The 18408-nt window shown below is 40.9% G+C and overlaps 1 protein-coding gene across 11 annotated transcripts in view; it reads right to left on the reverse strand.

The window, feature by feature from the left end:
• The window catches only part of TTBK2 (tau tubulin kinase 2), a 179204-nt gene that overhangs the window by 24881 nt on the left and 135915 nt on the right, over positions 1-18408 (reverse strand). For all 11 annotated transcript variants that reach the window (XM_034938605.3, XM_063596588.1, XM_063596586.1 and 8 more), the window contains 3 exons: positions 14082-14298; positions 13365-13576; positions 11474-12062 (listed from right to left, as the gene is read on the reverse strand). In XM_034938605.3, coding sequence (XP_034794496.3) covers positions 11474-12062; positions 13365-13576; positions 14082-14298 — 1018 coding nt within the window. The remainder of the gene's footprint in view (positions 1-11473; positions 12063-13364; positions 13577-14081; positions 14299-18408) is intronic.

The following is an 18408-nucleotide window of genomic DNA, read 5'->3' on the forward strand; positions in this document are numbered from 1 at the left end:
TATGTGCCAAAACATCACTATGTACCTCATACCATATGTATGATTATTATGTGCCAATTATAACTTTTTTAAGAGGCCATACATGGTATCTCCCACTTTGGCCAATGTGGATTGAGGTGAGGGTGGATGGGGAAGAGTGGGGAAGGCAGCAGTCTTTGCCACAAAGGTGGGCAAAACTAAAAACCTAAAGCCTCAAAACCTACGTGAATGAAAAGTAAAAGCTGCTTTTGTCCTTACCTTGTCATCCCACTCCCCAGACAAGTCACTCATTATTGATAGTTTAATGTGTCTTTAAAGGGGTTTCCAATTATAAAAATTTTGTGGGACTACTAAAAATCATAAGCCACAATTCATATCCAAAGAATAGAAGCCCAGAAAAGATGGACTAAAACAAAAATATTTTTTGGCAGGCCTGTAATTACATATTATATACATGGCTACAGGATTAAACAGTCACTTTTCTAGCCCCTTCATGCAGTATTGAAAGACACCTTAGGGATTCTGTCCTAAGATGGCGGAATAGGAACAGCTCCAGTCTGCAGCTCCCAGCATGACTGACGCAGAAGACAGGTGATTTCTGCATTTCCAACTGAGGTACCTGGTTCATCTCACTGGGACTGGTTGGAGAGTGGGTCCAGCCCATGGAGGGCAAGCCAAAGCAGGGCAGGGCATCGCCTCACCCGGGAAGCATAGGGGTTTGGGGGATTTCCCTTCCCTAGCCAAGGGAAGCCGTGACAGACGGTACCTGGAAAAATGGGACACTCTCGCCCAAATACTGCGCTTTTCCAAAGGCCTTAGCAAACGGCACACCAGGAGATTACATCCTGCGCCAGGCTCAGCGGGTCCCACGCCCACGGAGCCTTGCTCACTGCTAGCGCAGCAGTCTGAGATCAACTTGTGAGGCAGCAGCCTGGCAGGGGGAGCAGCGTCTGCCATTGCTGAGGCTTGAGTAGGTAAACAAAGCAGCCAGGGAAGCTCGAACTGGGCAGAGCCCACCGCAGCTCAGCAAGGCCTGCTGCCTCTGTAGACTCCACCTCTGGGGGCAGAGCATAGCTGAACAAAAGGCAGCAGAAACTTTTGCAAACTTAAACATCCCTGTCTGACAGCTCTGAAGAGAGCAGTGTTTCTCCCAGTATGGAGTTTGAGCTCGGAGAATGGACAGACTGCCTCAAGTGGGTCCCTGATGCCCGTGTAGCCTAATTGGGAGACACCTCCCAGTAGGGGCTGAGTGTCACCTCATACAGCCGGGTGCCCCTCTGAGACGAAGCTTCCAGAGGAAGGATCAGGCAGCAATATTTGCTGTTCTGCAATATTTGCTGTTCTGCAGCCTCTGCTGGTGATACCCAGGAAAACAGGGTCTGGAGTGGACCTCCAGCAAACTCCAACAGACCTGCAGCTGAAGGATCTGACTGTTAGAAGGAAAACTAACAAACAGAAAGGACATCCACACCAAAACCCCATCTGTAGGCCACCATCATCAAAGACCAAAGGTAGATAAAACCACAAAGATGGGGAGAAACCAGAGCAGAAAAGCTGAAAATTCTAAAAACCAGAGCACCTCTTCTCCTCCAAAGGATTGCAGCTCCTCGCCATCAACGGAACAAAGCTGGACGGAGAATGAATTTGACAAGTTGACAGAAGTAGGCTTCAGAAGGTCACTAATAACAAACTTCTCCGAGCTAAAGGAGGATGTTCGAACCCATCGCAAGGAAGCTAAAAACCTTGAAAAAAGATTAGACGAATGGCTAACTAGAATAAACAGCATAGAGAAGACCTTAAATGACCTGATGGAGCTGAAAACCATGGCACGAGAACTACATGATGCATGCACAAGCTTCAGTAGCCGATTCGATCATGTGGAAGAAAGGGTATCAGTGATTGAAGATCAAATTAATGAAATGAAGCGAGAAGAGAAGTTTAGAGAAAAAAGAGTAAAAAGAAATGAACAAAGCCTCCAAGAAATATCGGACTATGTGAAAAGACCAAATCTACATTTGATTGGTGTACCTGAAAGTGATGGGGAGAACGGAACCAAGCTGCAAAACACTCTGCAGGATATTATCTTGGAGAACTTCCCCAATCTAGCAAGGCAGGCCAACATTCAAATTCAGGAAATACAGAGAACACCACAAAGATACTCCATGAGAAGAGCAACTCCAAGACACAAAATTGTCAGATTCACCAAGGTTGAACTGAAGGAAAAAATGTTAAGGGCAGCCAGAGAGAAAGGGTCAGGTTACCCACAGAGGGAAGCCCATCAGACTAACAGCAGATCTCTTGGCAGAAACTCTACAAGCCAGAAGACAGTGGGGGCCAATATTCAACATTCTTAAAGAAAAGAATTTTCAACCCAGAATTTCATATCCAGCCAAACTAAGCTTCATAAGTGAAGGAGAAATAAAATCCTTTACAGACAAGCAAATGTTGAGAGATTTTGTCACCTCCAGGCCTGCCCTAAAAGAGCTCCTGAAGGAAGCACTAAACATGGAAAGGAACAACCGGTACCAGCCACTGCAAAAACATGCCTAATTGTAAAGACCATCGATGCTAGGAAGAAACTGCATCAACTAACTGGCAAAATAACCAGCTAACATCATAATGACAGGATCAAATGCACACATAACAATATTAATCTTAAATGTAAATGAGCTAAATGCCCCAATTAAAAGACACAGACTGGCAAATTGGATAAAGAGTCAAGACCCATCAGTGTGCTGTATTCAGGAGACCTATCTCCCGTGCAGAGACACACATAGGCTCAAAATAAAGGGATGAAGGAAGATCTACCAAGCAAATAGAAAGCAAAAAAAAAAAAAAAAAAAAAAAGCAAGGGTTGCAATCCTAGTCTCTGATAAAACAGACTTTAAACCAACAAAGATCAAAAGAGACAAAGAAGGTCATTACACAATGGTAAAGGGATCAATTCAATAAGAAGAGCTAACTATCCTAAATATATATGCACCCAATACAGGAGCACCCAGATTCATAAAGCAAGTCCTTAGAGACCTACAAAGAGACTTAGACTCCCACACAATAATAATGGGAGACTTTAACACCCCACTGTCAACATTAGACAGATCAACCAGACAGAAGGTTAACAAGGATATCCAGGACTTGAACTCAGCTCTGCACCAAGCAGACCTAATAGACATCTACAGAACTCTCCACCCCAAATCAACAGAATATACATTCTTCTCAGCACCACATCATACTTATTCCAAAGTTGACCACACAGTTGGAAGTAGAGCACTCCTCAGCAAATGTAAAAGAACAGAAATTATAACAAACTGTCTCTCAGACCACAGTGCAATCAAATTAGAACTCAGGATTAAGAAACTCACTCAAAACTGCACAACTACATAGAAACTGAACAACCTGCTCCTGAATGACTACTGGGTAAATAACAAAATGAAGGAAGAAATAAAGATCTTCTTTGAAACCAGTGAGAACAAAGACACAACGTGACACAATCTCTGGGACACATTTAAAGCAGTGTGTAGAGGGAAATTTATAGTACTAAATGCCCACAAGAGAAAGCAGGAAAGATCTAAAATTGACACCCTAACATCACAATTAAAAGAACTAGAGAAGCAAGAGCAAACACATTCAAAAGCTAGCAGAAGGCAAGAACTGAAGGAGACAGAGACACAAAAAAACCCTTCAAAAAATCAATGAATCCAGGAGCTGGTTTTTTTATAAGATCAACAAAATTGATAGACCGCTAGCAAGACTAATAAAAAAGAAAAGAAAGAAGAATCAAATAGATGCAATAAAAATGATAAAGGGGATATCACCACCATCCAACAGAAATACAAACTACCATCAGAGAATACTATAAACACCTCTATGCAAATAAACTAGAAAATCTAGAAGAAATGGATAAATTCCGGGACACATACACCCTCCCAAGACTAAACCAGGAAGAAGTTGAATCTCTGAATACACCAATAACAGGCTCTGAAATTGAGGCAATAATTAATAGCCTACCAACCAAAAGAAGTCCAGGACCAGACGGATTCATAGCCATATTCTACCAGAGGTACAAAGAGGAGCTGGTACCATTCTTTCTGAAACTATTCCAATCAATAGAAAAAGAGGGCACCCTCCCTAACTCATTTTATGAGGCCAGCATCATCCTGATACCAAAGCCTGGCAGAAACACAACAAAAAAAGAGAATTTTAGACCAATATCCCTGATGAACATTGATGCACAAATCCTCAATAAAATACCGGCAAACCGAATCCAGCAGCACGTCAAAAAGCTTATCCACCACGATCAAGTTGGCTTCATCCCTGGGATGTAAGGCTGGTTCAAAATATGCAAATCAATAAACATAATTCATCACATAAACAGAACCAATGACAAAAACCATATGTTTATCTCACAGATGCAGAAAAGGCTTTCAACAAAATTCAACAGCCCTTCGTGCTAAAAACTCTCAATAAACTAGGTATCGATGGAACGTATCTCAAAATAATAAGAGTTATTTATGACAAAACCACAGCCAATATCATACTGAATGGGCAAAAACTGGAAGCATTCCCTTTGAAAACTGGCACAAGACAGGGATGTCCTCTCTCACCACTCCTATTTAACATAGTGTTGGAAGTTCTGGCCAGGGCAATCAGGCAAGAGAAAGAAATAAAGGGTATTCAATCAGGAAAAGAGGAAGTCAAATTGTCCCTGTTTACAGATGACATAATTGTATATTTAGAAAACCCCATCATCTCAGCCCAAAATCTTCTTAAGCTGATAAGCAACTTCAGCAAAGTCTCAGGATACAAAATCAATGTGCAAAAATCACAAGCATTCTTATACAACAATAACAGACAAACAGAGAGCCAAATCATGAGTGAACTCCCATTCACAACTGCTACAAAGAGAATAAAATACCTAGGAATCCAACTTACAAGGGATATGAAGGACCTCTTCAAGGAGAACTACAAACCACTGCTCAATGAAATAAAAGAGGATACAAACAAATGGAAGAACATTCCATGTTCATGGATAGGAAGAATCAGTATCATGAAAATGGCCATACTGCCCAAGGTAATTTATAGATTCAATGCCATCCCCATCAAGCTACCAATGACTTTCTTCACAGAATTGGAAAAAAACTGCTTTAAAGTTCATATGGAACCAAAAAAGAGCCCGCATCACCAAGACAATCCTAAGCCAAAAGAACAAAGCTGGAGGCATCATACTACCTGACTTCAAACTGTACTACAAGGCTACAGTAACCAAAACAGCATGGTACTGGTACCAAAACAGATATATAGACCAATGGAACAGAGCAGAGGCCTCAGAAATAACACCACACATCTACAACCATCTGATCTTTGACAAACCCGACAAAAACAAGAAACGGGGAAAGGATTCCCTATTTAATAAATGGTGCTGGGAAAACTGGCTAGCCATATGTAGAAAGTTGAAACTGGATCCCTTCCATACACCTTATACAAAAATTAATTCGAGATGGATTAAAGACTTACATGTTAGACCTAAAACCATAAAAACCCTAGAAGAAAACCTAGGCAATACCATTCAGGACATAGGCATGGGCAAGGACTTCATGACTAAAACACCAAAAGCAATGGCAACAAAAGCCAAAATTGACAAATGGGATTTAATTAAAACTAAAGAGCTCCTGCACAGCAAAAGAAACTACCATCAGAGTGAACAGGCAACTTATAGAATGGGAGAACATTTTTGCAATCTACTCATCTGACAAAGGGCTAATATCCAAAATCTACAAAGAACTTAAACAAATTTACAAGACAAAAACAACCCCAACAAAAAGTGGGCAAAGGATATGAACAGACACTTCTCAAAAGAAGACATTTATGCAGCCAACAGCCACATGAAAAAATGCTCACCATCACTGGCCATCAGAGAAATGCAAATCAAAACCACAATGAGATACCATCTCACACCAGTTAGAATGTCGATCATTAAAAAGTCAGGAAACAACAGGTGCTGGAGAGGATGTGGAGAAATAGGAACACTTTTACACTGTTGGTGGGAGTGTAAACTAGTTCAACCATTGTAGAAGACAGTAGAACTAGAAATACCATTTGACCCAGCAATGCCATTACTGGGTATATACCCAAAGGATTATAAATCATGCTACTATAAAGACACATATACATGTATGTTTATTGTGGCACTATTCACAACAGCAGACTTGGAACCCAAATGTCCATCAATGATAGACTGGATTAAGAAAATGTGGCACATATACACCACGGAATACTATGCAGCTATAAAAAGGATGAGTTCATGTCCTTTGCAGGGACATGGATGCAGCTGGAAACCATCATTCTGAGCAAACTATCACAAGGACAAAAAACCAAACACCACATGTTCTCACTCACAGGTGGGAATTGAACAATGAGAATACTTGGACACAGGGTGGGGAACATCACACACCAGGGCCTGTCGTGGGGTGGGGGGCAGGGGGAGGCATCGCAGAAATACCTAATGTAAATGATGAGTTGATGGGTGCAGCACACCAACATGGCACATGTAAACCTATGTAACAAACCTGCACGTCATGCACACGTATCCTAGAACTTAAAGTATAATAATAATAATAATAATAAAGACAACTTAGGGATAAATCTAGTCCAACTTCTACAACACAAAATTTCTATCACAGCACCTATAACACTTAAACTGTTTCTTTACTAGATTGAAGACCCTTGAAAGCAGTGAGGTGACTAACTGGGCTTTGTATTCTTGGTACTTAGCATAGTACCCAACTCACAGTAGACACTCAACAAATGTTGCACACATGAGTATATCAACCATTGCATGCTGAGGTTCCACAAAAATCTCCCAAGTGATATTCCAGTCTGTACTCAAGCACTTCACAAATGGGCTTTCTTTACTTTCCAGTGCAGTCCATCCAATCTCTGATCCTTTCTGACTGTACATAGGTTGAAGTATAATATCAAATACAATTCCAGAGACGTAATCTCATAGGAAAAAAAACTTTCCTATGATTATAATGACCAAATTTTCCAGATCAAAAATAGGAATTCATGGTCAGACAGAGGACATTTGGCCAATCCCCAGTCAATATACATACATTCAACCCTCCTGCAAAATCCATTTTAAGAAGTTAAACAGATGGTAACCAACCCAAAAAGCCTTCACCTTTTCACATTATTAAAGCACACCTCTATTAATACACGTGTGGATCATTCCTGTGTCAATGGAGGCTCTGAATAACTCCATGAGCTTTCACACAGTCACTGTAGTTTATACAAGGGATCCAAATAAGCAAAGCATGCTTTGCCAGGAAAGCCACATGGAACTATTTCTTTTTTTCTTTCCTTTTTTTTTTTGACACGGAGTCTTGCTCTGTCGCCCAGGCTGTTGTGCAGTGGTGCAATCTCGGCTCACTGCAACCTCCGGCTCCCAGGTTTTTAAGCAATTCTCTGCCTCAGCCTCCGGAGTAGCCGGGATTATAGGTGCTGCCACCACGCCTGGCTCATTTTTTGTATTTTTAGTATATATGGGGTTTCACCAACTTGGCCAGGCTGGTCTTGAACTCCTGACCTCGTGATCCGCCAGCCTTGGCCTCCTAAAGTGCTGGGATTACAGGCGTGAGCCACCACGCCCGGCCTGAAGCATTCCTTAACCTTCCCAGAAAGATTTTTAATTACCATGCTAAAAAAAAATTAGTTGAGAAAATAAAGATATCCAAAATTCCACTCCTAAGTCCTAGACAGATATGTCTGTGTCCCCATTCCTGTAAACAGCCCCACTACAAATCACTTCAGGTTGTTTAAGTTAACTGTTTAGATGTAAATTTTCATTGCCAACCTGACAGGTTGGTGCCAACTTGTTATCCCTGAAGTATAGTGTAAAGCCTGGAACTTAGCAGATACTTCACAGGTATGAAGAAATAAACATAATTAAGGCAATACAACTAACTGCTAATTTAAATTTTATTAGTGCTGGTATTGGTAGTCCTGTAAATACAGTCAGAGGAATTCTCTCAATAGATGTTGGCTAACAGATTATTAAAAATACTGCTACTCTTCTTCTTTTGGTACTGTTCCTTCTTTGTGCATTATTTTAAACCCCCTTTCCTTTTCTCGATCTCTAAGAAACAAGCCAACTAGGAAAGTCTTTCAGTATGCTGGCAATGCCCTGGTGTAGGGACAGAAGACTGGTGTAAGGTGTAATCTCCTGGCATGAGGGACGGAACACCAAGTCTAGTCTACCAGCGTCTGACTCTTCATGGATTCTCCCTGTCCTGAGGCTTAGTGCCCTTGGTACGAAAAGAGAAAATAATATTCCCTCTGCTTGTTCCATGGAGTTGCAGTTAAGATCAAATAGGGAAGTATTCTGTAAAGTATAAACGTAAGGTAATATGGTAGACAGCCTCTAAAATGGTTCCCAATGACCCAGAGGTGTCTCCTGGTATTCACACCCTCATATAGACCCTCATATATTGTACAGCGTTGGTCTTTGTAACTAATAGAATATGGCAGAAGTGATGGTATGTCCCTTCTGACAGATTAGAAAAGACACTGTGGCTTCCATCTCGGTGGGGATGCATTCTCTTCACCTCTCTTCCCCCATTTCTGTCTCTTTCTCACCTCACTCACTGGGAAAGCCAGATGTCATGTCAACTATGGAGAGGCCCAAATGGCGAGGAACTAGAGCCTCTGGCTAACAGCCAGTAAGGAACTGAGGCCTGCCAACAGTCATGTGAGTGAGCTTGGAAGTGGATCTTCCCTTTCCAGCCAAACTTTTAAATTAACCCTGACTGAGAGCTTGACAACCACCTCATGAGAGACCACACATGAGCTAGAACCACTGAACTAAGCCACTCTTGCATTTGTAGCTCCAAGAAATTGTGTGAAATAATGACTGTTGTTTAACGATGCTAAATTTGGGCTAATTTGTTACACAGCAATGGCAATGGATAACATATGGGTGATGTTACTAGTGCCCAGCCACATTTACACTGTTTCTAAAGGTAATATTAAAATGAAGCACTGGCTGGGTACAGTGGCTCATGTCTATAATCCCAAGATTATAGACAGGCTGAGGTAGGTGAATCTCTGGACCCCAGCAGTTTGAGCCCAGTCTGGGCAATACAGTGGGACCCCATCTTGCAAAAGATTGAAAAATTAGCCAGGTTTAGGAGCTCACACCTGTAATCCCAGCACTTTGGGAGGCCAATGTGGGAGGACCACTTGAACACAGGAATTTGAGACCAGTCTGGGCAACATGGAAAAACCCTGTCTCTACAAAACAACAACAACAACAACAGCCCCATTACAAATCACTTCAGGTTGTTTAAGGTAACTGTTTAGATATAAGTTTTCATTGCCAACCTGACAGGTTGGTGCCAACTTGCTATCCCTGAAATATAGCAAAATTAGCTGGGTGTGGTGACTCATGCCTGTAGTCCTAGTGACTTGGGACGCTGGCATGGGAGGATCACTGGAGCCCAGGAGCTCAAGGTTACAGTAAGGTATGATCATTCCACTGTGCTACAGCCTGGGTGACTGAGGAAGACCTTGCCTCTAAAATAGAAACAAAAAACTGAGAAATAAGTATACAATTGATGCAGCTGACATTTCATTAGAGACTTTCAATTAATACAAAAAAATTAGCCGGGCTTGGTGGTGGGCACCTGTAATTCCAGCTACTTGGGAGGCTGAGGCAGGAGAATCACTTGAACCCAGAAGGCGGAGGTTGCAGTGAGCCGAGATCAACCACTGCACTCCAACCTGGGCAACAGAGTGAGACTGTGTCTCAGTAAAGAAAGAAAGAAAGAAAGAAAAATAATTCAAAGATATCTAAAAATAAGGTCAAACATCACATACATGAACACAAGCCTATCAACAACTTGTCAGAGAAAACACTGCAGTAGTGTAAGAGAACCATGAGCACAATCTTTGTAAATAGGACAGCATCGAGAGAGGGCAAAAAATACCAGGAGAAATGGAGCAAAGGTTTTAGAAAGCCTCCATGAAGGGAGGCACACCAGAATGCTGCTGGAAACATGCTAGAGCAAAAGTTAGTACACAGCATAATAGAGTTAAAGAACAAAGTGAACCTGGGAAGGTGGAAAGAGTGGATGAATGGAAAGAGGAAAGGTGGGTTGGGAGAAAGGATGGAGCAGGGAGGGAGGGAGGTAGTAGTTACCTACCTCTAGCCCACATGATAGCTTTGTACAATTTGGAAAAGAATTCCCTTCCAAAAGGAAACAGCCCTGTGCCAAGATGCACAGTTTGGAAAGCAAAGTCTGGGGTAGATTTCAGCCCTAATTTATTTCCTGGCTAGATTCCTTTATGCTGCAAACAACCTGCCTAACTATACAAAGCAGTCCCGGGAAAGAGGGACCTGCTAACTAACTCTGGTGAAGAAGCAGGCAGGCCTTTAATTCCCTATTTTGGAGCACAGGCAAATTTCTCAGAACTGTACACAAAATGTATTTTCACTGGTATCTTTTCCCACTGTTTTGCACTTGATGTGGAATCGTGTTCTAATAGAAAACATTTCAGTTTGGGGAACAATGCTGTTTCTGGTGAGTTGGGGGAGGGGGACTGCTAGATGATTATGGAATTTAAGGAAACCTGGTAGCTCTTATCACATAAGGACAGATGTACCTGTGGGTGCCTAAGATTTGTGTCCACAGTTACTTATTTAGCCTGGGGGCTTTTCATGGCTTTGCTTGGCCATCTCTGGCTTTTCTGGGGCTCCTCCTCACACAGTCACCAGGGGCACCACTGCTTACTGGTAACAGGATAACAGGCTTCTCCAGCTGAATGCCCAAAACTGAAAATAAACAATAGTCGTTCCTCAAAAGTTTCCTTTGCAGAAGACCTGTATCATAAATGCCGCCTCTACCTGCTTGTTAAAATGAGGATTCCTGAGCACGCTCTTCCCCAGACCTGCTAAAACAAAAGTTCTGGAAGTGAGGCCTGGGACTCTGCATTTTGAACAGTGGCCATCAATGTTAGAAAATTACCGTTTAACAGGAATATGAAGTATGAGAAATTCCTGGGTGGACTTTATGAAAGAGAAAGGGAATTAAAGGCTCAGGCCTCCCAACAGTGTACAGTGTAAAGAACAAACCATGAAGGGTTAAATAGATGCCTTCCTCAGTAAATGTATAGTAAAAATTGCTAGGAACTTCAAAAAATTGTAGCATATATAAACACACATAGATAGCTAGCGCTTGTAGTCTAATCAAAAATGTTATTCTAAAATTAGGTTATAATGACATTTCATGTATTGAGTTTGATATAATAAAAGAAGACCTCACTTTTTGAAAAATTTCATATTGGAGGGTTGACTATAGAACTTAGTACAAAATCACTCCCTGGGCCATCTGCAAAATTTAGGCCTGTACTGAAGTATCTTAGTTGATCAACTGTTAGTCCTTTCTTAATAGCACCTTGAGTGGATAACAGAGAATAATAATAAAAACAAATTTCTTACCGCTGTAAGGGGTCCTTCTGCCTGCGCCTCCATTAGACTTGTGGGCGTCGCTGCAATAAACTGACTAGCAGCTCCAGGCTGGAGTTCCAGCCTATCTGTATATTGTTCTGAAGCAGCAGTAGGAGGACCCTCTGCAGAAAGTGCTAAGACCACACCTGAGGTTTCCTTCTTTAAATTATCATTTTCTGCCCAAGGACCTAACTGGAGCTTTTCATCTTGAGGTGATGCCTCCAGGACTTGAAGTACTTCAGGCTCCTCATCAGAAGGACTTCCAGTTGTTTTATGTCCTACAGCCTCATTTGTCCTAAAATCCTGAAGGTCCTGCTCCTTGTCCACAATCACCCATTCTTTGGAATCAATTTCTTGCTTGCAAGAGCTCAGGTTAACAGCTATAAATCCATTGCTGCCACCACCATCTGCCTGCTCAGGGGTGTTGGCAGAAGCAGGCTTGGAGGCATCTGGAAGATATTCTTCATCATAGTGCCAGATGTGGTCAGTACGGGACACAGCAGGAACGCAAGGCTTATGCAGCAGAGCAGGGAGAATAGATTCTTTTCCTGCACTGGTATCTTTCTGCATTTTCTCCAGGCTTAAGGAAATGGAAAGAAGTTACTCAACTGTCCTAAGGAAACATTTATTATATAATATATAAGCTCCATAAAGAACTAATATGGACACAAAGATGAGAGAAAAAAAGATGGATAAAACACAAGGAAAGTTTCACAGCATTGATAATGCTCTTCTCTACCTGCCACATCCTGCTTTGGAAGATGGAGCTCAGTTCTTTCCTCAGCAAGGCCCTTTTTAGTTCCCTTATTTTGTCAAATCAACTTTTTATTGAACTGAGCTTTTATCCCTATTGTATGTTGATATTTATTCTCAATATGAGCCACAACTCAAAATGTATAAACCAATGCCCCATCCATCCTTTCGATCGTGTGAGCGTGTAGACATGTGCTTACATAACATAGCTATGAATGATTACCATGTGAGGAAGAACCAACTATGTGAAGGATTGTTTAAAATGGACGCCAGATTGGAGTAGGCCAGAAGTGGCTGAATTGTCTTGGGAAACAGTAATTACCATCTTAGTCAAATTCACAGTCCCTCTAACCTAATATTTCATTACCAATAGTAGCCACTAGAGATGCACCATTGAAGGGCATGACTACTATTAAAGGAAATTAGGTCTTAATGCTGCGAATACTACTGAAGTTTCTATAATTCATAAATATATCCCACACTTTTTTCATTTCTGTCTTCTGTTATCAAAATTTGTTGTAGGGATAATGTGCCTCAAAACCATGCACTACAATCTTTACCTATGTATATAGATCTCTCAAGTTTCACCTTCCTTTCTCTCTAGGTAGATTGCGAACTCTCGAGGGCAAGCATGATATACTTATTGGTATCTGTTTTCCTACAGTATCTTACTCCTAGAAGGTCTTCACTAAAGTGAATTGAACTCACCGTCCCTTGTGTATAAATTACTTTTTCCCCTCCTTTATGTATTCCCCTCATCTCTGCCTAATGCCATCTTTATCATGCCCTCTCCAACACTACACTGTTGTGTGGAAGAGATTACTTTCTAAACAAAGTTACTGTAAAAATGTTCATTTAACTTGTACCTAGTGTTAGGAAGTCATCAGCTCTTACTGCTCAGCTTCCAAAGCCAAAGGATATGCTATAGAATTTATAATAATTAAGAATCAGGATAATAATAAAAACATGGATGAAAATTGGAGCTGAATAGACTCAGTGTTACAAAAATGCAAGGATTTCTTATTTGAAAGACTTTATGTAACAGAAATATACAATAATAATAACAACAACGACAACAATAATAATGGTACCTTAGAAGCTTTAAAAAGAAAAATACACTATTTTATACCAGGTCTCAAGGAACTTGTCAGTGTCTGGCTTTGGCTCCAGGGTCAGACGTTTTTCCAGCTCAAAGCTGTGAATGGAACGTAACTTTCGCACCAATGGAATATCTCTGTCTGGCTGAGTAATCTCTGAGCGGACACGAATTGGTGACCCAAGGCTTGGAGCATTGAGAAGACCATTTGCCTGGCCATGGCTGTTCTCCTCTTCAGTAGCAGCCTATCCAAAATATAAAATAAAATCATGAAAAACATTCTAGGCAACACACATGAGAGGAATCATTGAAGCCTTTCAAAATAATTTAAATAAATGATTAGATGTGTTTTCAGATGATTAGGATACTTTGGCTAGTTTACTTCATTACATTCTTATCTATTAACTCTTTATTAAATGTGTTTTCTTAATTTATACTCAGTTTCAGTATTATTTTAGGTTTTTAAAATTCACATGTTGAAATTCTAACTCCCAATGTGAGGGTATTAGGAGGTGGGCCCCTTGGGAGGTAATTAGGTCAAGAAGGCAGAGCCCTCATGAATGAGAGTGGTGTCCTTACAAAAGAGGCCCAAAAGAGATCCCTTTCCCCATCTACCACATGAGGACTCAGCAAGGAGGAGCCACAAAACAGCCCTCACCAGATACCAAATCTGCCTAGCCTTCCTTCTTGGACTTCCCAGCCTTCTGAACTGTAAGAAATAAATTTCTGTTGTTTATAAGGTACTCATACCTTACAAATTCCAAGCTTTATCTTGTTTTTGTTGGCATCCATCTCTTCCCAAACATCCTTCTCCTGGGGACGGGGGTGTCCCAGAGATCCAGGCAATTTATCTGGTGACACACCAACAGGGATGCCATTTTCTCCATCGCTAAGTTGTTCATCTGGAAATACCTCATCTGTATTTTCTCGAAGCAAGTCTCCAGGGATGGGAGTAGCATTGGCAATTCTACATATGAAGGGAGAAAAAAGAGGCAAGAATCAAAAATTACTATGAGACTATCTTACATCATTTTATTTCTTCATTTAAATGAACTCCACACATAATTAAGAGAGTTAAAAAAAAAAAAAAAAGCACCTTGAAAACTTAGGTTGGCCGGGCATGGTGGCTTATGCCTGTAATCCCAGCACTTTGGGAGGCTGAGGCAGTCAGATCACTTGAGGTCAGGAGTTCAAGACCAGCCTGGCCAACATGGTGAAACCCTGTCTCTACTAAAAATACAAAAATTAGCTGGGCGTGGTGGTGGGCACCTGTAATCCCAGCTACTTATGAGGCTGAGGCAGGAGAATTGCTTGAGTCTAGGAGGCGGAGGTTACAGTGAGCCAAGATTGCGCCACTGCACTCCAGCCTGGGTGAGAGAGTGAGACTCCAGCTCAAAAAACAAAACAAAACAAAAACAAAAGAAAAAGAAAAAAAAAAACTTAGGTCATGCCAATCCTACAAAATAAAACTTTAAAATTTTGATCAATTAGAATTTTCAAGCTGATTTTAAAATACAAAATCTAAAACAATAACACCCTAATTTGACAATCACTTTAAAAGTAAAAAGCATTTCATCTATTTTCATAGAAGTCTCTGTCAATTATAACAACATTTTTTTTCTTTTTTTGAGACAGAGTTTCACTCTTGTCGCCCAGGCTGGAGTGCAGTGGCGCGATCTCGGCTCACTGCAACCTCCACCTCTCAGATTCAAGCGATTCTCCTGCCTCAGCCTCCTGAGTAGCTGGGATTACAGGCGCCCACCACCACACCGGGCTATTTTTTGTATTTTTAGTAGAGAAAGGGTTTCGCCATGTTGGGCAGGGTGGTCTCAAACTCCTGACCTCAGGTGATTTGCCTGCCTCGGCCTCCCAAAGTGCTGGGATTACAGGTGTGAGCCACGGCGCCCGGCGTGTTAGAGAATTTTTAAAAATTCTAAATAGGAAAATGTTAAGTGCTGTTGAACTCCAAATAAAATACAGAGATGAATCTCCAAATTAACATTTCATTTGGGAAGCAAGAATTACAATTTGGGGCACACGCATAGACTGAGTGGGTCTCTGGTATATCTAAAGACCAAAGGAGAGGTTGGGGGTTTTATTAGAGAGATGTCATATACTGTTTTGAAAGAAAGTTCATTGGCACCAGAGAAGCTTTTGGGAGCTGGCAGGCTCTGACTGGTGAGTGACAGAGGTATGTAAATTTAGTCTAGGAGTCACAGCAGGCCATTTCAGCAGCTGGGCTTGTGAGAAATTAAATTCTTGGAGCAGGTGCTATGTGCCCCAAGTACTTTCTCCCTGGCCTCTTGATTGATTTAGTTGACTATGACAAGAATGACCTAATTTGTATAATCAACTTTCACAGTGCCATAATGAAATAAACAGGTGTCAGATCAATCAGCTATGTTATTTTTTTACAGTGTGAAATGTGTATTACTTTTTCACTTGCAGATTTTTTTTTTTTTTTTTTTTTTGAGACAGAGTCAAGCTCTGTCTCTCAGGCTGGGGTGCAGTGGCATAATCTCTGCTCACTGCAACCTCCGCCCCCGGGGTTCAAGCGATTCTCCTGCCTCGGCCTCCCAAATAGCTAGGATTACAGGCATGCACCACCATGCCCAGCTAATTTTTTATATTTTTAGTAGAGATGGGGTTTTGCCATGTTGGCCAGGCTGGTCTCGAACTCCTGGCCCCAAGTGATCCACCCACCTTGGCCTCCCAAAGTGCTGGGATTACAGGTGTGAGCCATCGTGCCCGGCCACTTGCAGACTTTTTACTAAGCACCTACTACATGCAAGGCCCTAGCAACACAAAGAGGAAGGAAATTGTTGCCCTAGAGGGGAAACTAGACTTTCTGTAATTATACAGTTGATATAGTTCAGCATGAACTGACCTGGGGGAAAAAATAGCAAATATTAATTGGTATTTGTCTATATATTTCTTTCAAAGTAATTCCAGGTCTTATTTACATGGTTGGTCATCGCTCCCTTAGACCCTCCCATGAGAGGCTTTTCTAGTTCACAGTTATCCTTCACCAAGTGAAAAGGCTCCTGCCAGTTCTGTAACTCTATATTCTAGGGTTTTTTTTTTTTTTTTAATATTGCTGACTGAACACAATACTTAGCACACAATGAAACCTCCTCTTAGAAGTGACCTGGAATGTCTCAAAGTAGAAAAATTAGTCTTCAGTACATTATACTGACTCCTGTAATTACTGTGAGTGGCAACATCCTCTCAGTGAGCCACTTTAAGGGTCACAGTTAGATCCTGGCACTGGTGTCACGAGTATTTCATATGCTCTGAGAAGACCAGTGATTTTTCAGGGACTTGTTCCACCTGACTTGGTAACCGATGACCTTCACCACTACCTTTGCCTAAATGGGTCAATGCTAGAATGAACCTCTTTATCAACAATTTACAAGGATATAATCTAGAAAAGCACTGATAATGGCTCCCAGAAAAAAAAGAAAGAAAGAAAAAAAACTTACAACCTAGTAAAGTAGTATCTGTAGTTCTGACAATGGAAGCATATTTAAAAGGTAGTTTGGCCTAAAATAGTTCAAATAGTTCAAATCAATAGTTCAGATTTATTATAGAGATAATTAAAGATCAGAAATAAACTGGCTACTAACAGATTTTTCAGATATTAGTTCAATATAATTTATTGATACAAGAGTCATAATGGACACTAACATACATGTACTACATGGTAATCCAAATGTTTATTGAAAGAATTCCCTCTATTCCTGAGGAAAGAGAAAGGGAAATAGATGAATATTTGAACTCAAGAAGCTTAGTCTATTATCGTCACCTTTTTTCCATTTTAATCACTCAGTATTCTTTCAAGTCCCTTTTTCCCTTATGTCTAGCCATTATTCTGCTTTTTTTCCAACTACCTCAATTCCTTTGCATTTCCTTCTTTCACACCTCAGGAAAACAAACCACACCTCCATCTCTGAATACACTTCTACTTTCATTCAATCCTACTTTTTCTCTTATCTCTGATGCTTCAATATGATACCACACACTCCAAGGACCTCGTCCATCTTCTCCACACAGGCTCTCTTTTATAGGACTCAGGTTCCTCTCCCACCCAGACCGTCCCTCTGCATTTATTCTCCATTCCTTTCTACTTCCCTGGTTATTGTTTCTTTTCCTAAACTCTGATCCAAATCTGGAGTATGCAATATGGAAAGAAATAATTCCTTCCCAGGAAAATTATATCATGTTCAGGAATATGAATGAGTGAGAAAGTATACATAAGAGTGTTATTAGCACATGGTCTGTGTTTCCAGGCAAGGTATTATATAACTGAAGCAGATTAAGGGAATAAGTAAGAAAATGTGCGGAAGAACTGAAGAGATATGAGAAAAAATAGTAAGAACGAACATCCTTTTCATATTTCATTCCCCATAATCTAAGGCAAACTAGTGCTTGTGGGCCAAATCTGGCCGGCTTACCTACCTATTTTTTTTTTTAATAGACTTATTGGAACACAGTCAGTCTCGTCTGTTTACACGTTGGCCATGGCAGCTTTTGCACTATAACAGCAATGACAGTAGTGACAGAGACAGCATAGCTCACAGATATTTATCTGACCCTTTATAGATAAAGCTTGCTGGCTCATGATTTAAAGCGTCCTCTTACCTTCTAAACTTTTATTCTCCCTCTACGAAGAAATTCAGGGTTCTGGGACATACACTATAAATTTTTCTCTTTAACACTGATTCTCCAGGTATTCTACCATATCATTTGCAAACAGAAAAAAATCAGAGGTTGGCAAACTTTTTCTTAGAGGGCAGACAGTAATGGTTAGGCCTGTGGGCAAGATTCACTGATGGATGCTACAATTAATAGGAAAAGTATGACAAGAAACACAGTGCTGACATAGTTGCAAATATCTTCCCACAAGATTATTTCTTACAAAGAGAAAAACAGTAACTTTATAGTAGAAAGAACTGGCCACTGTAACCAAATTGTCAACATAAGTATCATCAGTAATGAGACATACTGACATTATGTACCTCCTTGTTTAATGCCATAGGTTTTCCTCTGATCTTTGCTCTAAAGTTATCTCATAGAT

Source organism: Pan paniscus, chromosome 16 (assembly GCF_029289425.2).
Source record: "Pan paniscus chromosome 16, NHGRI_mPanPan1-v2.0_pri, whole genome shotgun sequence".
Lineage (NCBI taxonomy): Eukaryota > Metazoa > Chordata > Mammalia > Primates > Hominidae > Pan > Pan paniscus.